The following is a 22,310-nucleotide window of genomic DNA, read 5'->3' on the forward strand; positions in this document are numbered from 1 at the left end:
CTCCTTGTATCTACATCTCCCTCCCACAAATGGACCTAATTTAAAGATTCTCTGTAACAAATCAGAAAATAGAAGAGAAGCCACTGCCAAAGGAAGGTTATTAGGTAATGAAGATAAAATAAAAGTGACATGATATTGTACACTAAAGGAGAAGAATATAGTTTATTTTAAAAACATCTGACATACTGCATTTGTATAAAGCCAAGTATAGCTAGGTTGACAGTCTTGACACTTAAAATGAAATTATATCCATAGTGAGGCTAAGTATTACTCCAATGTATAACTCCACCAAGAACTGGCTTGAGTCCAAATAAAAAGAATTATTTTTAATGTGTTGACCCATAGTCGACATTCAGTGGACATTCCTGGACTTGAACTGTGGCCAGTGTTCTGAGGCCATAACCCTACCTGCTCATCCTCCACCTCACCCTCCTCTGCCACCCTTCCTTCATCACAGCCTCATCACTATGTGCTCCGCTGGAGAAGAAACAGGCAATTCTGTTTTACTGTCCCAGCATTCAGGCCAGGGCCTAGGGGAAAGTAATTAGTGATACTCTATATTCTCCTTTTGGATTGAGATCCTGTCTCAGAAAATGGGCTTGTAACTCCACACAGGCAATGCTGAAATTGGTGCTTTTCAAAAAGGCTCTAGGGAAGAATCTTTCCTTGCCTCTTCTTAGCTTCTGGCAGATCCCAGTAACACTTGGTGTTCTCTGACTTGTAGCTGCATAATTCCAATTTCTTCTTCTGTCTTCACATGGCCGTCTTCTCTCTGTGTCTGTGTGCCCTCCTCTCTCATAGGGACACTTGCCACATGGGATTTAATGCTTATCCAATAGGATCACTTCCCAACTATATTAGATCTGCAAAGATCCTATTTCCATGAAAGGTAACAAGTGAGGCTCCAGGGGCACATGAATTTAGAGGGACACTATTTAACCCACTATGTAAAACATGTAGGACTTGTAAAATAAACGTGAAGAGTGGCCACAGGGCAAAGAAGATTATCCAAGGCAGAGAGAACCCTGTCTGCCAAAGTCTGAGAAGAGCACGTAGAGTCCAGGGAACCAAAGGCAGGCCAGAGTGGCCGTGCAGAGAGGTGTCTACACTGAGGAAAGAGCTGGGTGACAGTGGGGACCCAGAGACACAGGCTTTTGCTGGTTAGGAAAGGAGATACACACAGAGGGGATGAAGACAGTACCTCAACACAGTTCTACACACAGCTGCCCTGATGTCACAACAAAGATAATACCTTGTCTCAAAATCAGGGCTAGATGGGCTCTGGAGGATGATCTTACTCACACTTGACCTTTGAGCCCAAATCATCATTTCAAGGCAGGGACTCCAAGGCTCTCAAAGTTTAACAGGTTTTCCTGAGATTTCCAGTCAGGACTATGACTTGATCTCCCAAATTCCATGCTACCATTCTCTACCTTATACAGGCAGTGTAAGGCAGTTCCATGAGAATTTACTGGATGTTAGAAAGAGTTAAGTGAATAAAAGTAAAACTGGTTTCTACACCATGGGAGGAACATCTGAGGGTCTTTAATCTGCTTAAAATTAATTTTTAACCTCTGCTGCTGGGAAAGCAAGAGGCAGCAGTTACCAAATTAATTTGAACATTGAGCCCTTCTGTTCCCAAGAATCTCACAACAAAATGTTTTAGGAGACAAACTTCAGGAAACCCTGTCCCAGATGGGTACTACCTCTCCTAGGATATTTCAACATTTTAGTATGTTTTTTGTACACAGCAATATTTTGAAAATGTTCAAGTAATCAAGTAATCTCTTCAGAGGAATAATAGGTGGTTCATCTTACATCTTTGAGATCCAGGGAATTGTCACTTAACCAAGAAGCACCTGTAGGAACCATATAATTTCTAGAAGTGTCAATATGCCAACGAGATCCCACCCAGGCTGGCTGGGGCATGCACCTCAAGATAGAAAGAATGGTGCTGTTCAGCAGCAGATTTCACTGCCATGCAGCCTTCTCTCTGTGGCACTCTAGACTTCACGGCCAGCATCAGCGATGCCTAGCCTACCTTCCTCAGCTTTTATAGGACTATGTCCCTAGAACATACAGTATATCCATAGGAGAAACTGAAAAAAATGCTGAAACCTCTTCGGCAGATTCAATCCTCAAATCCGATTAAATGTTAAAATATTGTCAATATTCTGATATCCTATTGTTTCTCTCCCAAAGGTATTATAAAGTAATATTGGAGGGAAATTAATTTCATCTAACACAACACAGTCTTCTTGCCACATGAAAATGAAGAGGAGGGCAAACAGGGCAGAGCCTAAATCGGGCATCCTCCGAAGGTCAGAAGGTTCAATGAATGTGTTCCCTGCTGGAGCAGGTTGGAGCTGAGTTTCTCTCACTGGTAACTAAAATCTCTGATGAATGCATTTCCCCACAAGAGGGAGCTTCATGGGGGAGTGACTTTTCCCCTTTAGCTCACCATTTTATCCTAAGGGCCTCACACGGGGCTTAGAACAAAGCAAGAACTCAGGACACACTTTGGTAAGAATGAAGAAACATCCTTTCTGCCTAAGGGCAAGTACATTTACCACTGGTTCATTCTATTGTACCACTCTAAACATGAAAAGAAGCATCCTAAAAAGAAAAAAGGATCCTAGGGAAAAAAAAAACAACAACACGGATCCCTCATCTAACATCATTTTACGTTCAGGAGACAAGAGGAGTACTCTGTTCAACACCAGGCACAGAGTGAGCCCTGACGTGTATCAGGGCAGTGAAGCCCTTTGGAGGACTGTGATACACGTCTTTATTCACACAGAAAATATGCAGAATTTTACAAAGTCAGAATTCTGCCACAAATGTCATAAAAGAACTGTAAGCGTTTCTGCGTCAACTATTCGGATTGTGACTGATAAAAATCTTGTACACAAATTAATCTCTCCTAAGAACATGAATTTGAGCAAACTCTGGGAGACAGTGGAGAACAGAGGAGCCTGGCATGCTGCAGTCCATGGGGTCACAAAGAATCGGACGCGACTTAGCGACTGAACAACATTAGATAAACCCTTTATGAGGATTTTCTTTTGTTATGGACTGAATGTTTGTGTCCAGCAACATTCATAGGTTGAAGAACCCCTATGTTCTGATATTAAGAGGTAACTGTCTTTGCGAATAGGTTTGGATGAAGTCATGAGACTGGAGCCCCCATGATGGGATTAGTGTCCTACCAGAAAGAGTAAGAAAAACTAGAGCTTCTTCTCTCTCCCATGTTAGGACACAGGGAGAAGCAGCCATCTGTAAGCCAAAAAGAGGGGTCTCATCAAGAGGCAAATCTTCATCTTGGTCTTCCCAGCCTCAAAAACAATGAGAAATAAATGTCTATTGTTTAAATCGCAAACACCTCGTCTGTGGTATTTTGTTATGGCAGCCCAAGATGACTAATACATCTCTATTATCAAATTTCAAATTAGAAACTTTTGAATTCAGTTTGAAGACTTCCTGCTGGTGGAGACAATAGATAATCTGTGTTTTTTTCTTATTTACTCCACCTTCATTCAAATGCTGCGTATGCCGCGTTAAGTTGTTCCTGTGGCTTCCTGATGGATCAGCCCCCCACCATGCTCTGTTTTCACATCTGCATTAAATTTACTCGCTGTTGAGTGTATCAGAGCAGATTGCAATTTGGTGACACTGGAACTTTAATAGACCACTGTTTATTATAATGTTATCTTTAATAGGATGCTTATTGTTTAAATTTCTGTGAGCTCCAGGAGGAACCATGCATGCCCTGCTGAACACAGCTCTTGGGAAATGTTGACTAATCTGGCAAAGCAGGCACTCGGCAGGCAAGTCCCAGGGGACAGATGCTGTGCGCAGGGCAAACAGCTCCTGCAGGCGGAGGCTGGCAGTCTCAGAGCCTCAAAGTGAGAAGACATCAGGTGCCTAGTCTTACTTAATGAAAACATAAAAGACTCTACTTAATTGCTCCAAGATTATGCAGGGCATTTTTTTTTTTTTTTTCCTTCTTTTAGGTTGAGCTTGTTAATTTCTACAGCTGTGATGCTGGCACAATTGCAGCCTCCAGTCCTGTTTCACAACTTGTAAGCAAAATTAAAACTTCCTTTTTTTTTTTTCTTCCTTTTTTAATTACAATTTAAACCTAGCCAGTATTACATTCCTATTGCAAAGCAGAGGCCTGTGAAGGCCACAGAAGGAACACTTGTTCCCAAGTCATGGTGGATTGTCTGCGGGTGCTCTGGAGGCACTGACATCAGTAGTGCTCTGGCCATTTCAACCTCTTCCTCTTAGCCGTGGAGTGGGGAAACCTAAGCTCAAATGTTTCCATTTCTTACATTTTTCAGTTGGAATTCAACTCAGCTGATCACGGCTTTCTCCTTTCCCTGGTAATAACAACGATAACAGTAATAGCAATAAAAGCAATCTCTTGTGCAGAAAGATCAAGTATGGTATGTTTCACACCCCAGTTCCTCACTTTTGGTGGTGAATCTATGAACTGCTCTATTGAGAAAGACGCTGAAATGACATGTAGGTCCTTATGTGGGTGTGCACACATATGCAGATGCCACACGGCATTCCTGTCCTGTACTCTGTCAACAGATGTAAAATATTTGAATTTAATCTTTCATTTTCTCCTAAGGGAAGAGAAAAAAACTTTTAACCCTGAACCCTAAAGGAAAATAACACAGAATCAGTAACTTGAATTGTAATTCTCAATGCAGGGACACTCACCTGGATACTGCCTAAAAAAGCCCTTTGCACTTCCAAAGTACTGCCATATGAGACTTGGGTCACGATCAAAGTTATCCACAAAAACTTTGTTTAGGGATTCGGACCAGTAAACTCCATTGACAATTGCTGGATCTGGAGAAAAACAGAGGTGGAAGAGAGAAAGAAGAGAAATGTTACGTATGCCGCATAACCAAGGTGAAACTGAACCCAGATGGCATTTCATACAGTTGACAGATATCACCACGGGGGCTATCCGGCAGGAAGATGTGAAGAAAGTTAAGACCTCCCAAAATGGTTAGCTCCTAGGAATTGCATACATTAGGGCTTCCCCATCCTGCTTGAACCTGCCAAGCCACCCAGGAGCCTCTGTTTATAACTCCTTGAAAGGCACATCCCTTTTTGGGTAACTTTGAATCTGGCTGAGCAAATAGTTCCTTAGAAAGAAAGACAGACCTTAGCACTCTGCTCTGCGTTTTGGCTCCTGAGTCCGAACTCAGCATTAAAAACAGGAAAAATGTGTTTTCTGTCACTGCTATCGCCTAAGTCAACACAGTCCTGTTTCAGTTCTCTCCACCTCTAACATAAAAGTTTGTTTCAAAAATAAATAAATTGGAATTACACAACTAAATCTCTCTACTTCTTCTGTTCAGCAGATTATGAGCTCCATAAGGGCAGGAATCATCTTGCTTTGGTAGCCTGCTGCACACCTTTGACCAGCACATGGCAGAAACGCCAGAAATGTTGGATGGATAAAGAAATGAATGGATGGATGAATAAAACAAAGGTTGTTCTCCAATTCCATACAGCTGTCTACTCTTCTGCCCTGTGAATCCATGAGTAAATCTCTTTTCCTCATCCTTAGCAGTCCAAAGATAACCCCTTGCCTTTTGTCCACAGATGAGAATTCAGAGTGAAGACAAAGACAGAAAATAAGCAAATATTTCTTGTATTTCTGATCCAACTGAGGATGCTCTTTAAGTGGACACTTTTCTTTAACTTTAGAAGATTCTATTTCAAAATGATGAAACACTTGGCAGAATTTTGTTATAAGAGAATAGATAATTGTCCACTCCCAGTATAATGCGGGTTGCTGCTAAGTCGCTTCAGTCATGTCCGACTCTGTGCGACCCCAGAGATGACAGCCCACCATGCTCCCCCGTCCCTGGGATTCTCCAGGCAAGAACACTGGAGTGGGTTGCCATTTCCTTCTCCAATGCATGAAAGTGAAAAGAGAAAGTGAAGTCACTCAGTCGTGTCCAACTCCTAGCAACGCCATGGACTGCAGCCCACCAGGCTCCTCTATCCATGGGATTTTCCAGGCAAGAATACTGGAGTGGGGTGCCATTGCCTTCCCCATAATGCAGGTTAGGATTAGGAATTAAGCCAGTGCGTCACAACTACTGAGCCCATGCTCTAGAGCCTGTGAACCGCAACTACTGAAGCATACCTAGAGCTGTGCTTCACAGCAAGGGAAGCCCACGCACAGCAATGAAGAGTAGCTTCAGCTCATCACAACTAGAGAAAGCCTGTGTGCAGTGAAAAAGACCCGTAACAGCCAAAAAATAAAATAAATAAAATCTTAAAAAAACCACAAACATTGACAAAAATGGATTAATGGCGACAGACATTCATAAAGCCATCAGTGGAGCTAGTCCATTGCCCTGGAGTCCAGCACCCTCACCAGAATCCCTGTGGGACTGTGAATCACAGCAACCCCACTGTGGCATCCTCATTTCAAAATCCTTCCATACTTCGCAGACAATGGGAAAGGGGACAAATTCTATCAGTCCAGTCAAGTCACACAGCAAGCCAACAAGCAAAGCAACTCTAGAAATGCTTATATAAATTACGCACACTGCAAGACAGCTCACTGTTGGTATTGGTACTCACCGCTCCTCCGCCCCGGCTGCCTGCCTTTGCCAGTTGATTCCCTCTAAGAGGTTGAGGGCAAGACACAGCTCAAGATATGAGTCTAACTCAGTGGACAGACATGGCACCTTGTCTTACTGTCTCACCTCCAGCCTGTCTCATTCTTTCAGACCACTTACCCAGATTAAACAGGCCATTGGGATTCTAACTTTCATCTCAAGGGTAAATACTCTAACTCTTGTAAACTATAACAAACCACATCCTAGACTGAGAGTGAAAACAATCAACTTTTTCCTGCAAGGTAATTTTGAGTAAGACTTTATCCTCACCATTTTGGAAAATGTGGTGCATTATTGTTCTTGTCCAAGCTTGACAATAATTACTGTAACTCACTCCTTGCTGTGAAAGCCACTTAAATTAATCCACAAAGGTGCAAATACAATAATGACATTGAAAAATCCACAGTTCTTTGTCTCATCCATCAATGACCTCAATTATAAAACCTTCCCACAAATTAGAAGCAAAAATTCCATTTCAGTAGCTCTCTGTGTTTCAACATGTTAAGGAGTTCACCATCTTCCAGTTAGACCATTTTTTCTTGAGCATGGTTTCTCTGGTGGTAGTAAAAGGCTTCCCGTGTCTCCAGGGGGCCCTAGTAACCTAGTAAGATTGCTCCTCCCTCTGGGAACTGTGAGCACCTTCAGAAATGCAAAAAGAATTGTAGTATCTGAGGATCATTTCACCCACTTCATCTGACCACCACAACTTGCACCGAACTTATGCCTCTTTAAGAAAAGGGGGCTTTGGTTTTCCAAGGGTATGGTGAACAATGGGAGTAGAATCAGTAAAAAAAATATAGCCTCGTTAAAATAGAGGCTGTGTTACACATACTGTATGATCAAATATTTGAAAGAAGACTTCCTCGGGCTTGTGAAATAATCAGTGTATTGATTTTGCAAGCCTGTTTAGCAAGTAATTTTAATAGAAGGGAAAATCTAGAACTGCTGTCCATTGCTACAGTCATCTAAGAGATGAAAAAAAAAAAGGAAAACTGTGACATTATTAAATGGAGCCTTCATCTAAATATTTAGTTTTTTAAAAAAGACAAGTTAAAAATGATTTTCTCAATAGCACTGACTGACAGAAAGTGAAAGTGAAGTAGCTCAAAGGGTCAGTGCTACACATTGTACCCTGAGTACCCAGGTCCCCAGATCCTTCCACTGTCTACAGAGGAGGAGGGGAACACTACACTGGGGTGCGGACCGGCAGCCTTTCAGATGTTCCCTCTCTGGGTGCTGATCAATTTGCTTTCTCATGGCCGCCTGTAAAAGTGACGGCATCCTCCTAAGCAAGCAGCTTTACCTTTTCCCTTGTTTGTGCTTTGTTTCAAAATTTGTTAAAAGTTCCCTCTGCTTCAGTTAGGATTCTTCAGGAGTCTTAGATTAATCTGAGTTTGAGGCTTTACCCTCACCCCTAATTTATAGGGTTTAATGGACTGTATTAATTTCCTATAGCTGCTGAAAGAAATTACCAGAAATTTGGGTGGGGGTATGGCAGGGGCTTAAAATAACAGAAATCTACTCCAGAGGTCAAGACTCCAAAATCAAGGTGTCTGCAGGGTTGGTTCCTTCTGGAGGCTTGGCGGAGAATCTGTTCCCTGCCTCCCTCCCAGCTCCTGGTGGTAGCCAGCAACCCTTGACACTTCTTGCCTGATAAACACATAACTCCAATTTCTGCCTCCATCTTCACTTGGCCTCTGCAGGTCTATTTCTGGGTCAAATCTCTTTCATCTTTAAGAAAACCAGTCACTAGATTTGGGGTCCACCCTAAAATTCAAGATGATCTCATCTCAAAAGCTTTATTTTAATTCTATCTGCAAAGACCCTATTTCCAAATATGGTCATATTTGCAAGATGTACCAGAGGTTAGGACTTGAACATAGAGGCCACCTTTAGAGACCACTATCAATACACTGCGTGTCCTCACACTCTCTTAATTCTCCTATACAACATACCCATATTCCACGGTTGTTAATGTACAGTTTTTAACATCTGAGTTTGATACGTGCAGTCTTTTTTCCTAGTGAAGGATGTTTAAGGGCTTTCTCCCTTTTCCTCTTTATGGGAACGATTCAGATTTTCATGTCTGCATTATAATTTTACAGGCTTACAATTCTTCCTGACCTCTTTCGTACCAAATTGGATTCAAATCATTTCCCTTAATGTTTAGTGTTGCGTCAATGCCCAGGCTCTTTACTCAATACAGTGAATTCCACATAACATGTTCATTTTCTCCAATGTCCCTGTCCATTCCGTACCGATTTAAGACGCATACTGGTCAATATCAACTCCAGCAACAGCAGTTCCTCCTCCTGTTTCCTCTACTTTCTGAGAGATTAAAATACTTCTGATGCCAGTCAAAAATTTATCAGCTGCTCAGCTTTTAGTAAAACAGACTACTAGCAGATGTTTAGAGAGTAACAGTCCCACACCACACTGATCAATTTGAAATTTGTATCTGAAAAGCATTCACACATCCCTGGTCTGTCTTTATAATGTATCATACAACCTATCAAAAATCATATTAGTAGCTTCCTTTTTTATTTCCCCTAAATAACTGCTCTCATAGGCGCTTTCCTCTCAAGCTTGCACATTGCTACATAGAGGTCACCTCATGTTGCAGATGGCTTTCTTTCTGTACACTCCCCTTACACACACACACACACATACACACACACACATTTCCTTTTAGTTCCAGGTCTGTAAATGAGTAGCCATCACATTTCAGTCCCAAGTTCCATCTTCCTGTGCCCTGAGACGATCAGCCTCAAGCAAATTCATGTATGTACAGCACTTAGCACAGCAATTGGCACATATAGAATACTCCATAAATAGTGACCAGTATTTCCTCCATGTCTTAGCAAACAAATAAGGTTCTGAGATGACTCCCAACTTTCCTCCCTGTTCTCTGCAGTGTGCCTGTGAGCAGTACTGGTGCAGTCACCAGCCTGGAACTCAGACTCTGGAGCTGGAATCTCAGGTTTAAGACCTCACTCAATACTTGTTAGCTAATGGCCTGTATCTGGGACTTAACTTCCCTGAGTCTCAGTGTCTTCATCTGTAGAAAGCAAATGAGAGCAGGCCTCCCTCAAGAATTGGTGATACAAAGTGCTCAGCAGCAGGAGGGCTCCAAAACTGTCAGTGGGTACATCATCAGCTGCAGCTCGGTGGTGAGCCCCTGACACCCCCCCCCAGGGTAGTCCAGCTGTCCTAGGACCACCCAGGTAAGGTTCTACCTATGTATCTTCCTCCCTTCCTCAAATTTTCAGGGCCAGGCACTCTTGATGACTCTTCCATTTGTTCAGTCAATGAATATTTATTGAGCATCTACTATCTCAGGTATTCGGCACTGAAGCAGACAGATGATATAGCTGACATTTCAATCTGAGGAGGGGAGACAAGGAAAAGGATATAAGAATTCAAAATAGAAATTGGTGTGATGAAGAAAATTAAAAGGGATGGTAGAGTTGAGAGTTACCTTATGTGATTAGTCAGGGGAAGAGGAGTTACTCAAATTGGGTGGTCAAAAATGACCTCTTCAAGGAGACACCTGAATGCTAAAAAGGAATCAGATCAAAACCTCCTTGGGAGCAAAAGCTCTCCAGGCAAAGGGAATAGCAAGTTCTAATGTTCAGAGCAGAGAAGAAGCCTGTGTCTTGGGGAGCAAAACAATAAAGCTAGGAGTGTTGCTGGAGACTTGTGAGCAAAAACGAGAGTACAGGATGGGATGGGAGAGGTGGGCAGGCTGTGGTGAGGATTTCAGCAGCTCGGTAAGTTTTCTGCCAATTGTACATTTTCTAACAGACATAATCTGTGCGCCACCAGTGCCAAGGCCCATCATGCTTTTATTTGTGGTTCCAAAATCAAATTTCTTTTCTTCTAAAATCTATAGCCAGCATAGCCTTCGTCCTTTTTTCCAGGACACACTCTTCCAGCAATCAGGATCTTTATGGATGCCTTACTATTTGAGTTTCCTCTCCAGACTTCAAAGTTACCTGATACTCCCTCCATCCTTTTTTTCAGTATCATTTATTCTACAGTGAATCAGCAGTACTGTGTGAAACTTGCCATTTTCTACCACAAAATATGGGTCCATTTCTAGAGAATCTGAGCATACATGAACAGTTAGAATTACAAACTACTTTTACCCAAAAACCATTGTTAAAAAGAAAGGGACTGAATTCATGTTCAACTGTGTTTCTAAAGTATGGCCCTTCTAAAGAAGGTATTTATTTCCTTCCTTGAACAAGCTGGAAGAAGGATTTGGGGCTTTCCTAAATGTCTTTAAAGGTGTGTGACTCCTGGATATGAAATTATACCAGCAAAGGAACTGCCAGGGGCACTAAGTCCACACAGCTTTCCTTAGCACTGCATGTTAGACCAGATTCAAGAGGAGAATGACTGGAGAGGTTTCATGTCTCCCATTTCAGCAAGCAAATGACATCTTTGGTTCATTCTAAATAGATAAGAGATTAAATAATGAATACTTTTGATGCTAATTATCAAGCACTTAATGTGTACTGGAAAATAGCCCTTAATGTGTGTTGAATTATAAAATAGATTTATTAGCCAAACATTTATCCTTCCTCTAAAACTTAGATGTGTTACAATATTAAATGCAGCCTGCTTTTCACAAATCTGGAGGCATTTCCTGGCAGTCCTGGGATGAAATGGATAAGAAAGACTCACGGTCCAGGGCTGAACCATCTGGATGGAGTTGGGGAGTAAAAAGAGTTGGGGAACCAGTTTGGCAAAACCTAAACTCTAGACTTGCAGTCTGTTGTCCTGCTAGACTTCAGGGCTCATTCCCCAGTGGGATTTCACATTAGTGACTGAAATTGTTTGTTAAATATAGCAACTTTAAGTAGTCCTCCTTCAACATATTTAAATTTTGTGGAGAAATTTGTGTTTCTTCCTCCTTGTCACTTGTTATCCCCTTGGAATAAACCATTCCCAAGTCTTTGTCAGAGATACTAAGAAAAAGCAAATTATGAAATAGAAATATTATGAGATAGAAATCAAAGTAACAATGATAAGGATGGCAGCAGAGACTGCCAGGTCTGGCACATTTACAGCATGCCATGCACTGTGCTGAACAGTTACAAACTCTTTCTAGTTCCATTTTAAAGATAAGGAAACTGATTCTGAGAGTCCTGAAGTCCACTGTCCCAGTACATCACCTGCTCAAGGTAGAGATCAGCTAAATTCCGTGTTGTATCCAAGCTATTAAATGGAAGAAGAGCAGAAAGAGGCCTTGAACTCTATTTACTACCCACCAGACAGTATGAGGTGGAAAGGAAGGCATGAGAGGTGCGTCTAGACACCAGGCAACACTGAAGCACGGAGCAGGCTGTCTGCCCCCAGCTCTCACCGAATAGATGACGTGGGCGGTTCCTGGAGGAGGGGGCTGGGATCAGGCTTTCTTGGGGGCCCTGACAAAATATCGTCATACCTAGTGCTCCAGGCATGTGAGGGAGTTGAAGAGGACATGGTGGATGAAGATAAGGTAGAGTTCATCTGCAAGGGTCCTCCAACGTGTCCCCCTTGGGGCCTCTGCTGCAGAGCCACAGTGAAGCTCTTTCAACACCATCAGCATTTGGATTTGGGGGCTGCTTGCAGAGGGGATGTTTACAAGGCATAAAATCTTAGATAAGACACTCCAGAGTGAAGCTAAGCATATCTTGTGGGACTTTGGATTCTAAAGTCGCATCTGATAAACTGTAGTTAAGCTGGTATTATCAATGTAAAACACCTCATTTGACATGTGATCTTGTCCCATTAACTAAGTCTCCCTCGAGGCCTCTAACAAAAAGCTGAAGATTTGCTCTGATTGGAAAGGGAATAAAACTCACCTCAGGTTCAGAGACAGGGTGAACACTGTCACCCCTTTCCCACCAACAAGTACTAGCATAATACCAGCTTTGCAAGAGCCTTGCTGCAGCTCCCTGGGACTTGGCATCCTGATTGCAAATCTGTGCTGAAATCCAAGGCCAGATCGTACAGCCTGACCCAGAAGTTTCCGTAGTTTCTGCTAATCCATCACTCAGAGCCTACATCTCACTGCCCAGTGCTCTAAGATGCTCTAGCCTGGCCCAGGAGCCCTTTCCAAATCCAGTTCCCCTTCAGCTCCCAACATATACCCACACCCTCATCCTGAACAATCTTACTGATGTTTTTCTCTTGTGACATTTATAGAAGCTGTTCCTACTGCCATTGGACAACCCATTTAAAGGGTATAAATCATGTCATGTTTTCTAACATTCTCCAAAGCATTTAGCTCCTGTACTGGATGCAGTATGCACTTATTCATTCATTAATTCATTCATTCAGAAAAAGGTGGTTGAATGACTACTATGTGCCAGGCATTGTGCTAGGATTTGGGGACAAAGCAATGGGGGAAACTAGGCAAAGCCTTAACTCAGTAGCAAGTATAGTCCAGTGGGGAAAACAGAGAATCCAATAATTATCTAATTAAATATAAGATTATAGTCATGATTAGTATCAGAAGGGGCAAAACATGATGCTAGGGAACATATTCTTAGGCAAGGTCTCCATAGTATATCATTGATCAAGCTGGAATTTGAGAAATAAATAGGCACTAAAAGGGGGAAGGGGCAGAGTGGCCCTGCCATTGCCAACTGAAATTTCAATACCTGGAATTCAGAGGACAAAAAGCTAGTGAGGGGTTGGGGCAGTTCGGGATGAGAACCTAGCAGGACCTTGAAGACCCTAGGCTGCAGTCTGTTGGTCATCTCAGGAGCAATGGAGGCCCCTAGAAGGTCTGAAGAGAAGGCAGGCACAAACTACTGCCATTTAGAAAGCAACCAAGCAGAGGCAGGAAGGTGGGGGTGGAAAGGCTGTGTAGAGGCTTCTGCTGCCCTTCCAGGGGCACAAGATGATGCCTGCACTAGGGTGGCAGAATGGCAGAGTGAGAGAAGCCACTGATACAGAAGGACGAGCTCACCAAACATGTTTTGTGCTCTGAAGCCAGGTACTTATCCCAGAGGTAGAAGCTTTCTTCTGCATTGTCCCAGCATCCAAGCAGGGAGTCCTCAACAGCAGGAAGGCTGGAGGACAGTGCTCCAGAGCACTGCATCCTGGGGGCATTTGCCCCAAAGGGAGCCAGCATGTTCTTTAGTGCACAAGTGGGAAAAATCTACTGATGGAAACAGGGAAGAGTTTGTCCTCCAGCAGATGTATTGTCACAGATATGCTAACACTGATTTCTTTGCTGCAACAGTCCTCAGACTGCACATCCCTGCTAGCCATTCTTGCAGCATGTCTCTAATTGATAGAACTTATTCATAAGAAGCATGGAAAAGAAAAGGAAGAAGCCCTGGGCCACGCATTTGGGTTTGGAAACCTTCAGCAAGACTCTTTCTGGGCACTGCTACAGGCTGCTCTACGTGCCTGTGCCTTATGATCACAGCTCCTGGAAAGGCATATACTATTGCTGAAGGATGGGAGAACCGAGGTTCTGTGAGGGGAGAGCTACACCGTCTGAGATGGGCTAGATGGTCCTTTTCACCTAAAGTGTCCCTCAGCGGAGGCGGTGCAGGGGATGCGGGTAGAGGGTAGAGTGGGGCTCACAGACACTTAGTCCTGGGCCTCTGTCCCAAATACACATTCTCCGCCCCCTCCCCGGCAAAGTAAAGCCAAATAAACTTATCCACTCAGTCAACAAGCATTTAAAAATACCTAGGGTACTTGAATTCTTATTCTATGTTCCATGGTGGGGGGTGAGAGTACAGCAACACAAACAATGCTGGAGAAAACTGATGTTAAAATAAATCACACACGATAAAAAACAACTCCCAACTAGAGAACAGAATATACAGCTTTCATCATCTGGTACGAACCCATTCCTGATTTTCAGTCAGAAAGTCTCCTCTCATCCCAACCTTTCAGAAGAGAGAAAGGAATTTAAAACATACTTCCTTCCTTCCATCTTGTGGCTCCCAGCAAAATATGATTTTGTGAGCCTGCCATTTGCACCGATGCTATCAGGTTTTTATTGATATTTAATATAAACACAGCCCTGAGGCTAGCAGGTACCCTGACAGGGTCTGAAATATAATTGCCAGGGAACTGTACAAATGTGTGTAGCAATTAAGGAGCTGTCAGGGATATTGCTGGTGTGAAGACATAGAGCTGCGGGATGGACAAAGGAACGCGCTGAATCAGAGGCTGAGGGAGCAGAGGCTGCAGAGGAAACACGGCCGCATATCACCAGGCAGTGGGTCCAGAAGCCACAGGCAGGCAGGCAAGTGGATTGCGGACACTCAGAAAGGCAGACAGAGCCAAGCCTAACTGTGCTGTTTGTTTGTAACCTCCAAAGGCAGAGAGCTGACTCTCCTGCATTTGCTTAGATTTATATGGAGAGATGACAAGCAGTCTTGAGTTCGGCTTCTGAGAGAGGCCCAGGTTGGGGCATAGTAAGGAATTAATAATCTGCACTGCTTTTAAGACCTGTCACAAGGTACAAGCCTGAAAAGCTAGCTTGTGGGTAGGAAAGATGGAGGTGAATATGGATGAAAGATGGAGGTGAATATGGATGAAAGATGAGTTTGAGTGAGGAAGAAGGAAATATGAACCTTCTGGGAGACAAGGTACAGCAGAAGGAAGATTTGAGCTGAGCCCTGAGGAGGACCATAGAACTTCTCTGAGCTGCATTTCAGTGCAAGTCCTGCCCACATCTAGTCTGTCATTGATTTAAGATGCCACTCAGTGGTAGTGGGGACGGGAACAGTCAAGATAATGGAGGTGCACACACACTCTCCTCCCTTTACCAGGATCACATCATCCTTTGAGATGCTGGAAACCGGGGTCTTTATAACTGGATGAGGCAGGGTGAGGAAAGAGGAGGCGGGGGGTGGGGTTTAGTTAATGCAGGGGTTTGAAAATCAGAATGACCAGCTCTAGTAATACAATCTTTTGTTCCTTCATTTACCTTTAAATTCCCAGGACAGAGCACCCTGTCTCAAATTTGAAATGCTACTGCTACATATCAGAGCTACATATAGCCACTGAAATAGCAAAATAAAGAAATTTTAATCTCCTTTTTTTGAGCCATGGATGGGAAGGGGCTTATGCCTTGCCCTCAGCTCCTTCTCAAAACAACACACACCATATGCCATCCCAGGTAAGTGCTTTCAGGTAGAAGACAAAGAAATCTTTAAAGACTTTGGCCTTTGTGTATTTTGTTACATCAGAGTAATTTTAAGCAAAACATCAAACCCATGGATACACAGATTATTACTCGGAACAAGGCTAAATGTATTTAGATAAAATAAAGAGAGTCGGTTTAAAGATAAGCACTAAGAATCAGACAGGCACTAGGCAGAAACAGATGAAGATGTGAGTACGGCCCATGAACGTAGCTCGGGTGGCTCAATGCGGCCATGCTCATCACCTCCCAGCTTCCTGCCTAGACAACTCTCAGCCCAACCTTAACAGCACCTACACCAGAAGGGTGACAGGTGACCTGTGAACACATTTCTTGTATAAAGAAAACTGTGGGTTTTCTTTAAATATATATATATAAATGATATATCCTCTATGTCTTCTAGCTCTGAAACTGACAAAATCCTGAAGGCATTCAGCCCCAAGAATAAGAAAATATAGTTGTGGTCACATAACCAAGGGCATTTCTAGCTTAACACTGCTAGAAGTATATAAAAAGAAGTCAGAAGTAGGCCTGAGAAAGGGCAGAAAGATGCTCTAAGACGCAGACAATGTTCTCTGCAAATAAGCTGCAGGGACGATCCACCCCCTCAAGAGTTCTGTGGAAGAAGCCAATTTCATGCCAAGGTGGTTTTGATGGATATGGCACCAGGGAACTGGGTTCATATGGCTAAAACATTATAGGAATTTGCTTTTGATGCTCAATTTCATGTGAAGATACTCAGGTCATAAGCTCCCTTCACTCCCACCCCAACCCCTAACATTGGAAGTTCAAACTTGTCCCAAAGAGCATGATGTCCCCTAGGAATAAAGCCAGCTTCTAACAAAGCTGGCCAAGAATTAATAACAAGGATGTACCAGCCATCTTTCCACCAGACCTCATTCACCCCACAAATGCTGGTATCAACTTTATTTGTTTATTTATTTTTTTGGCTTGTTGAACAACAGCAGTGGGCCCAATTAACTAATACCAAATGACTGAGTTTATGGATCTTCAGAGGCTAATACACACTGCATCCTGAGTGGCAGGGATGGGTGCTTGATGCTGTCCTTCTCTTGTCACATAAGATTGTAAAAAATCAAAGGCTGTAGGTTTAACTCTATTTCATGATTTGTAACTAGCATGAGCATATAATTATCCAAACTGGATCATTTTTGAGAGGAACTATTTTTATTAATGTATAGAGATGTGTAAGTATATTGTCAGCAGGACATAATGGACAGACACTCCATTTATAACCCATCCCATTCCACAGGGAATGGAACTCAGTGACTCCGTATGTGTGTGTGTGTGTGTGTGCGCACGCGCAAGTGTGTGTGTGTGATCTCTGATGTGATCATGATGTGCACAATCAAAAAGGATTGGATCAGGAATCATTTTATAACAATACGTCAAACATCTTCTTTTAACACTTAGCCAATCATTGTATATAAAACCATGGCCTTTTGAGTATCAGGAGCAGATGGCTAGCTGTGAATGTTCAGCCAAAGTGATTTATTGATGGGAGGAGAAATGGAGAACATTAATTAATCCACTAAATTGCTTAACTGGATGCTACTTAAGACTGTTTCTACTGTAATTATGTCAATATATCCTCTACTTCTTCAAGCTGGGAATCTCTCCAATTTAAGGAACCAAATAGCCAAATTAAAATATGTTTAAAAATTCTGGCCCATATAACTGCTTAGGGGTACAAACTGCTTCAAGGGTAGGTTGGTCATCCAGAGATTCTCAATGGTTTCATAAAGGTTCTGGTTTCTGTCTTTCTATTCTGTATCTCACTGGGCTGGCTCTATCCTCAGACCCTATTTATCACACATCCTAGCCTTGTACCCTGCAGCCCTTGTCCCAGCATCTCCAAGCTTTCCTCTGATGGGGCCAGAGAATTGGTGGGGCACTTAAATCATCAACATTTTCCCACCCTACTCACAGGTGGAATGTGAGATTTTCAAATGTCTTACTTTAATTGACTTTGACCACTGTACGCCCATCCCTGAGCTAATCAAAAACAGGAAGGGAAAGGGGGAGTGGGATGAACTGGGATGGACATACATACATTATTGATACTATATATAAAATAGGTAAGTAATGAGAACCCACTGTATAGCTCATGGAACCCTACTCAGTGCTCTGTGGTGACCTAAATGGGAATGAAATACAAAAGAGAGGGATATATGTATACATACAGTTGATTCTCTCCACTGTACAGTAGAAACTAATACAACATTGTAGAGCAACTATACTCTAAAAAGTTAATTTTAAAAAATAATAAAGTGCACTAGACATTAAAGGGTTAAAAAATGAAAAAGAAAACTTGGAGAAGAATGAGGCATACTGATCAAATCTGCTTCAACACACTAAGTCTTGGGTCTGATTTAAAGCCCAGCAGCCATGAAAGATGGTCAGGGTGGCACTGCCAGGAAGAGGAAAGACAGGGTGCCAAACCAGAAATAGCTCCTCCAAGTTTTCAATATGGTCACAAACACCCAAAGAGTCATCACAGAGGCCACAAAATCATGTGACTTGGGATTTCACCAAGCACTAATTCTGTTAAATAATTTAAATCTGGCAGGATCATTCCCCAAGTGAAGCATTTTCATACCACACCAGGGTACAAAAAGTTTGTTCACTGTTCTAAAGGTTCATGGCGGACAGAAGAAAGATAATCAGGAAAGTTTAATGCAAATGATAGATCTCTTGAGATACAAGGGAAAAAAAAAATCAAAGACGGGAGAAAGAAATGCTTTGTGGGAAATAATGCATCAAGTTCAGAAGATCACATGCTACAAATAACAATGAAAAAGAAAAAAATGCTATTGCTACTAAAATAAAACCGACCAGACCATACATATTTAACAGCAACTTCACCAAGGAAAAAGCCAGCTGCTACGAAAATGATGTATGACAAGGACAGTCTTCAGAAATGGAAGCTGATCGCCAAAGCTTTCAAGGACAGACCTACTTACAGATTTTAGTTGGAATTGTTTTAATAAGAGCATGCTTTCAAGTCAAAGCATGAAAAATCTTTTCTTAAAAATTTTAGTTGTCCAAACTTTATTATTTTCTTATTTGTGGAAATATTTATTCAGGAAGGTCTTCTAGCAATAAAGATGCTAAAACTTTTATATAGCGATGGTGGTTTATTTAATCAGTTTGATTAAACAGTTTCAAAATATTTTAAATTGCTAGAAGTAGAGTAAATTAAAACTCCAGTAACTTTTTGGAGTCCTAATACATTTGATTATAATTTTAGTATGGAAGGTAAAAAGAGAAGCCATCTATGCAAATACAATAGAATTCAGCTTTCTTATTTAATCTACCATGATTTCACCCTTTGGTCTGTTTGATCATTGTTAAATAGCTTGGTTCTATTTTGTATGTAAATTAAAGGGGATGCAAATATAAAGCTGATGTTATTTCAACAGCATTTACATGATTAGAATATAACAAAGTATGTGTTAGAACTGAAAGTCATGTTATTCATGGAATGTCCCAAAGCAAGGACCATCCATGATGCCAGGTCAGAATTTACAAGATCAAAACAAAAAAAGGCTACTTTGAGACTTCTCTGGTGGTACAATGGATAAGAGTCCATCTGCCAGTGTAGGCGATATGGATTTGGTAACTGGTCTGGAAAGCTTCCACAAACCACGGGGCAACTAAGCCCTTGTGCCACAAATACTGAGCCCACACCCTAGAACCCTCGAGCTGCCACTGCTGAGACCATATTGCTAAAACCACCGGAGCCCGTGCGCCTAGAGCCTGTGCTCAGCAACAAGAGAAAGCACGATAAGAAGCCCGAGCACAGCAACTAGAGAGCAGCCCCTGTTTCCCGCAACTAGAGAAATCCTGTGTGCAGCAACAAAGATGAAGCACAGTTAAAAAAATAAATAAACTATGTTTTTAAAAAAGGCAAGCCAGTCACTGTGAGGTCATGAGATGAGTGGACTCCACAACAAGAATAAGAAAAGATGTGAAGAGAGAATAATAAAGTTTGTTTCAGAACAATAGTTTATCATCAAATATAGAATTATTTAAGAGAAGACATGTTATTCAAAGCAAATATTTAATTTAATTTCAAGTTGTTCAATATTTGTTCTCTAAAACATATTATGTATTTACCATGTATATATGGAGATCTTATCTCTCATAATTGAATAAAGAATAAGACATAGTTAGTTAGCATATGGAATCAATACAAATTCCTACCAGAGGGTCAATCCAATCCTTCTGAATAATACAATACAGTCTATATAAGAAGAAAAGGAAAGAAAAGAAATACAAGAAAAAATGGGCTCTTGTGTTTTGAAAGTAGTGGACTACAGGGCACTTAGGAGTACAAAAAAATTAATAACTTTCTGAGTCCTTAACTTTCTCCAGACACTGTCTTTAAAACAAAGGAGAAAAAAAAAAGGTTCAAATGTTTAAAATCTCTCCAAAACTATTAGCAAAAACAATATGGAAATACATAACAGATGCACAAAGGCATCTTGGGATGAATATATTACAGACCCACAGCTACAAATTCTAAAATCTACTTAATTGTGCCAAAGAGAAACATACGAAAGACCTTTTGATAAACAAAATACAGACAGAGTTTCAAAAAAAAAATTCTTGAGGTCTTGAGCCAAGGACTATTCCTCAGTTGGATATTTCAGACTCTGACTAGACCACCAAAACAGGCTCTGCTGTCACTCTGGCCACCTCTGAGAACAGTGAAACAGCCCAAGCCTTGGTTCTAGTTGGTGAGAGAGTGTAATAATAAATGAATTCTATAAGAAGATTCCACTTGGGGCTTTTAATCTTAGACCAAATATAGAGTTATTTTCTTGGGGAAGAGAATGGAAATCATCAGTTTTATTCTTTCTCTTAAAAAATAACTTCTCATAATTAACAAAAATATACTCAATATTTGAAAAAAATCTTATGATCAGAGAGAAAACTGAAACCACTCTAATTCTGTTCATAACCACTGCTGACATCCTGATGTTAAAGCCATCTACTCCCTTCTCTGTACATTTTGCTTGTATAAACTCTAATTGTGCTGTATGTACTCCTTCACAACTTAAACCCTTCCTTTTTGTTTCATTTATCAGTTTACCAAGACATATACACCACCCTCATCTGTAATAGCAGGACAGCATTCCACTGAAAATGGGGAGAAGTAAAGAAGTCTGTTTTCCTGAGTGGTATTTTCCATACCTAGAGTCTTTGGAGGGATTTGCTTTAAGATAAATAACTTCCTCACAAGTGTAAAAAGAAAAGTGTCAGTGTACAAAAAAACAAAGCCTATGTTTTCACTACAGAAATGTACACGCATAAGCAAGTTCAACAGCTCGCTGTTCTTGACATGTCCAAAATGATTCCCCCAAACCTTTCTCTCTCATCTTTCTCCTATAAACAAACAGGATCACTGTTTCAACTTTTCATTATTTTCAATACTTTTCAATACTTTCAGACTTCAAAACATTTGCAAAAATTGTGGGAAAAAAAGAATCCCATATACCCTTTATGTACTTTACCAAACTTCCCCAAAGGTTAACCTCTTACTAAACCACAGTCCAATAATCAAAACCACACCTCATATGATACTAGCACCTCATCTACAGATCTTATTTAAATTCCATCCACAGTCCCAGGTCCAATCCAGGACCACACATTACAACAGCTGTCCTGTCTCTTTGTGTGCTCAGTTCAGTTCAGTCACTCAGTCGTGTCCTACTCTTTGCGACCCCATGAACCACAGCACGCCAGGCCTCCCTGTCCATCACCAACTCCTGGAGTCCACCCAAACCCATGTCCATTGAGTCGGTGATGCCATCCAGCCATCTCATCCTCTGTCGTCCCCTTCTCCTCCTGCCCTCAATCTTTCCCAGCATCAGGGTCTTTTCAAATGAGTAAGACTTCCGCATAAGGTGCTCAGTCGCATCCAACTCTTGGTGACCCCATGGACCTTAGCCCACCAGTCTCCTCTGTCCATGGGATTTTCCAAGCAAGAATACTGGAGTGGGTTTCCATGCCCTCCTCCAGGGGATCTTCTCAACCCAGGAATCAAACCCAAGTCTCTTGTGTATCCTGCATTGCAGGCGGATTCTTTACCGCTTGAGCCAACAGGGAAGTACATTCAGTCTCTTTCAGTTCAGTTCAGTTCAGTCGCTCAGTCGTGTCCGACCCTTTGCAACCCCATGAATTGCAGCACTCCAGGCCTCCCTGTCCATCACCATCAGAGTCTTTTCCAAAGAGTCAACTCTTCAAATGAGGTGGCCAAAGTACTGGAGTTTCAGCTTCAGGATCAGTCCTTCCAATGAACACCCAGGACTGATCTCCTTTAGAATGGACTAGATGGATCTCCTTGAAGTGCAAGGGACTCTCAAGAGTCTTCTCCAACACCACACTTCAAAAGCATCAATCCTTTGGCACTCAGCTTTCTTCACAGTCCAACTCTTATATCCATACATGAACACTGG

The 22,310-nt window shown here is 41.8% G+C and overlaps 1 protein-coding gene across 4 annotated transcripts in view; it reads right to left on the reverse strand.

The window, feature by feature from the left end:
• CACNA2D3 (calcium voltage-gated channel auxiliary subunit alpha2delta 3) overlaps positions 1-22,310 on the reverse strand; it is an 898,858-nt gene that overhangs the window by 440,896 nt on the left and 435,652 nt on the right. For all 4 annotated transcript variants that reach the window (XM_070776473.1, XM_070776472.1, XM_070776475.1 and 1 more), the window contains one exon: positions 4,732-4,863. In XM_070776473.1, coding sequence (XP_070632574.1) covers positions 4,732-4,863 — 132 coding nt within the window. The remainder of the gene's footprint in view (positions 1-4,731; positions 4,864-22,310) is intronic.

This window comes from Bos indicus, chromosome 22, assembly GCF_029378745.1.
Source record: "Bos indicus isolate NIAB-ARS_2022 breed Sahiwal x Tharparkar chromosome 22, NIAB-ARS_B.indTharparkar_mat_pri_1.0, whole genome shotgun sequence".
NCBI lineage: Eukaryota > Metazoa > Chordata > Mammalia > Artiodactyla > Bovidae > Bos > Bos indicus.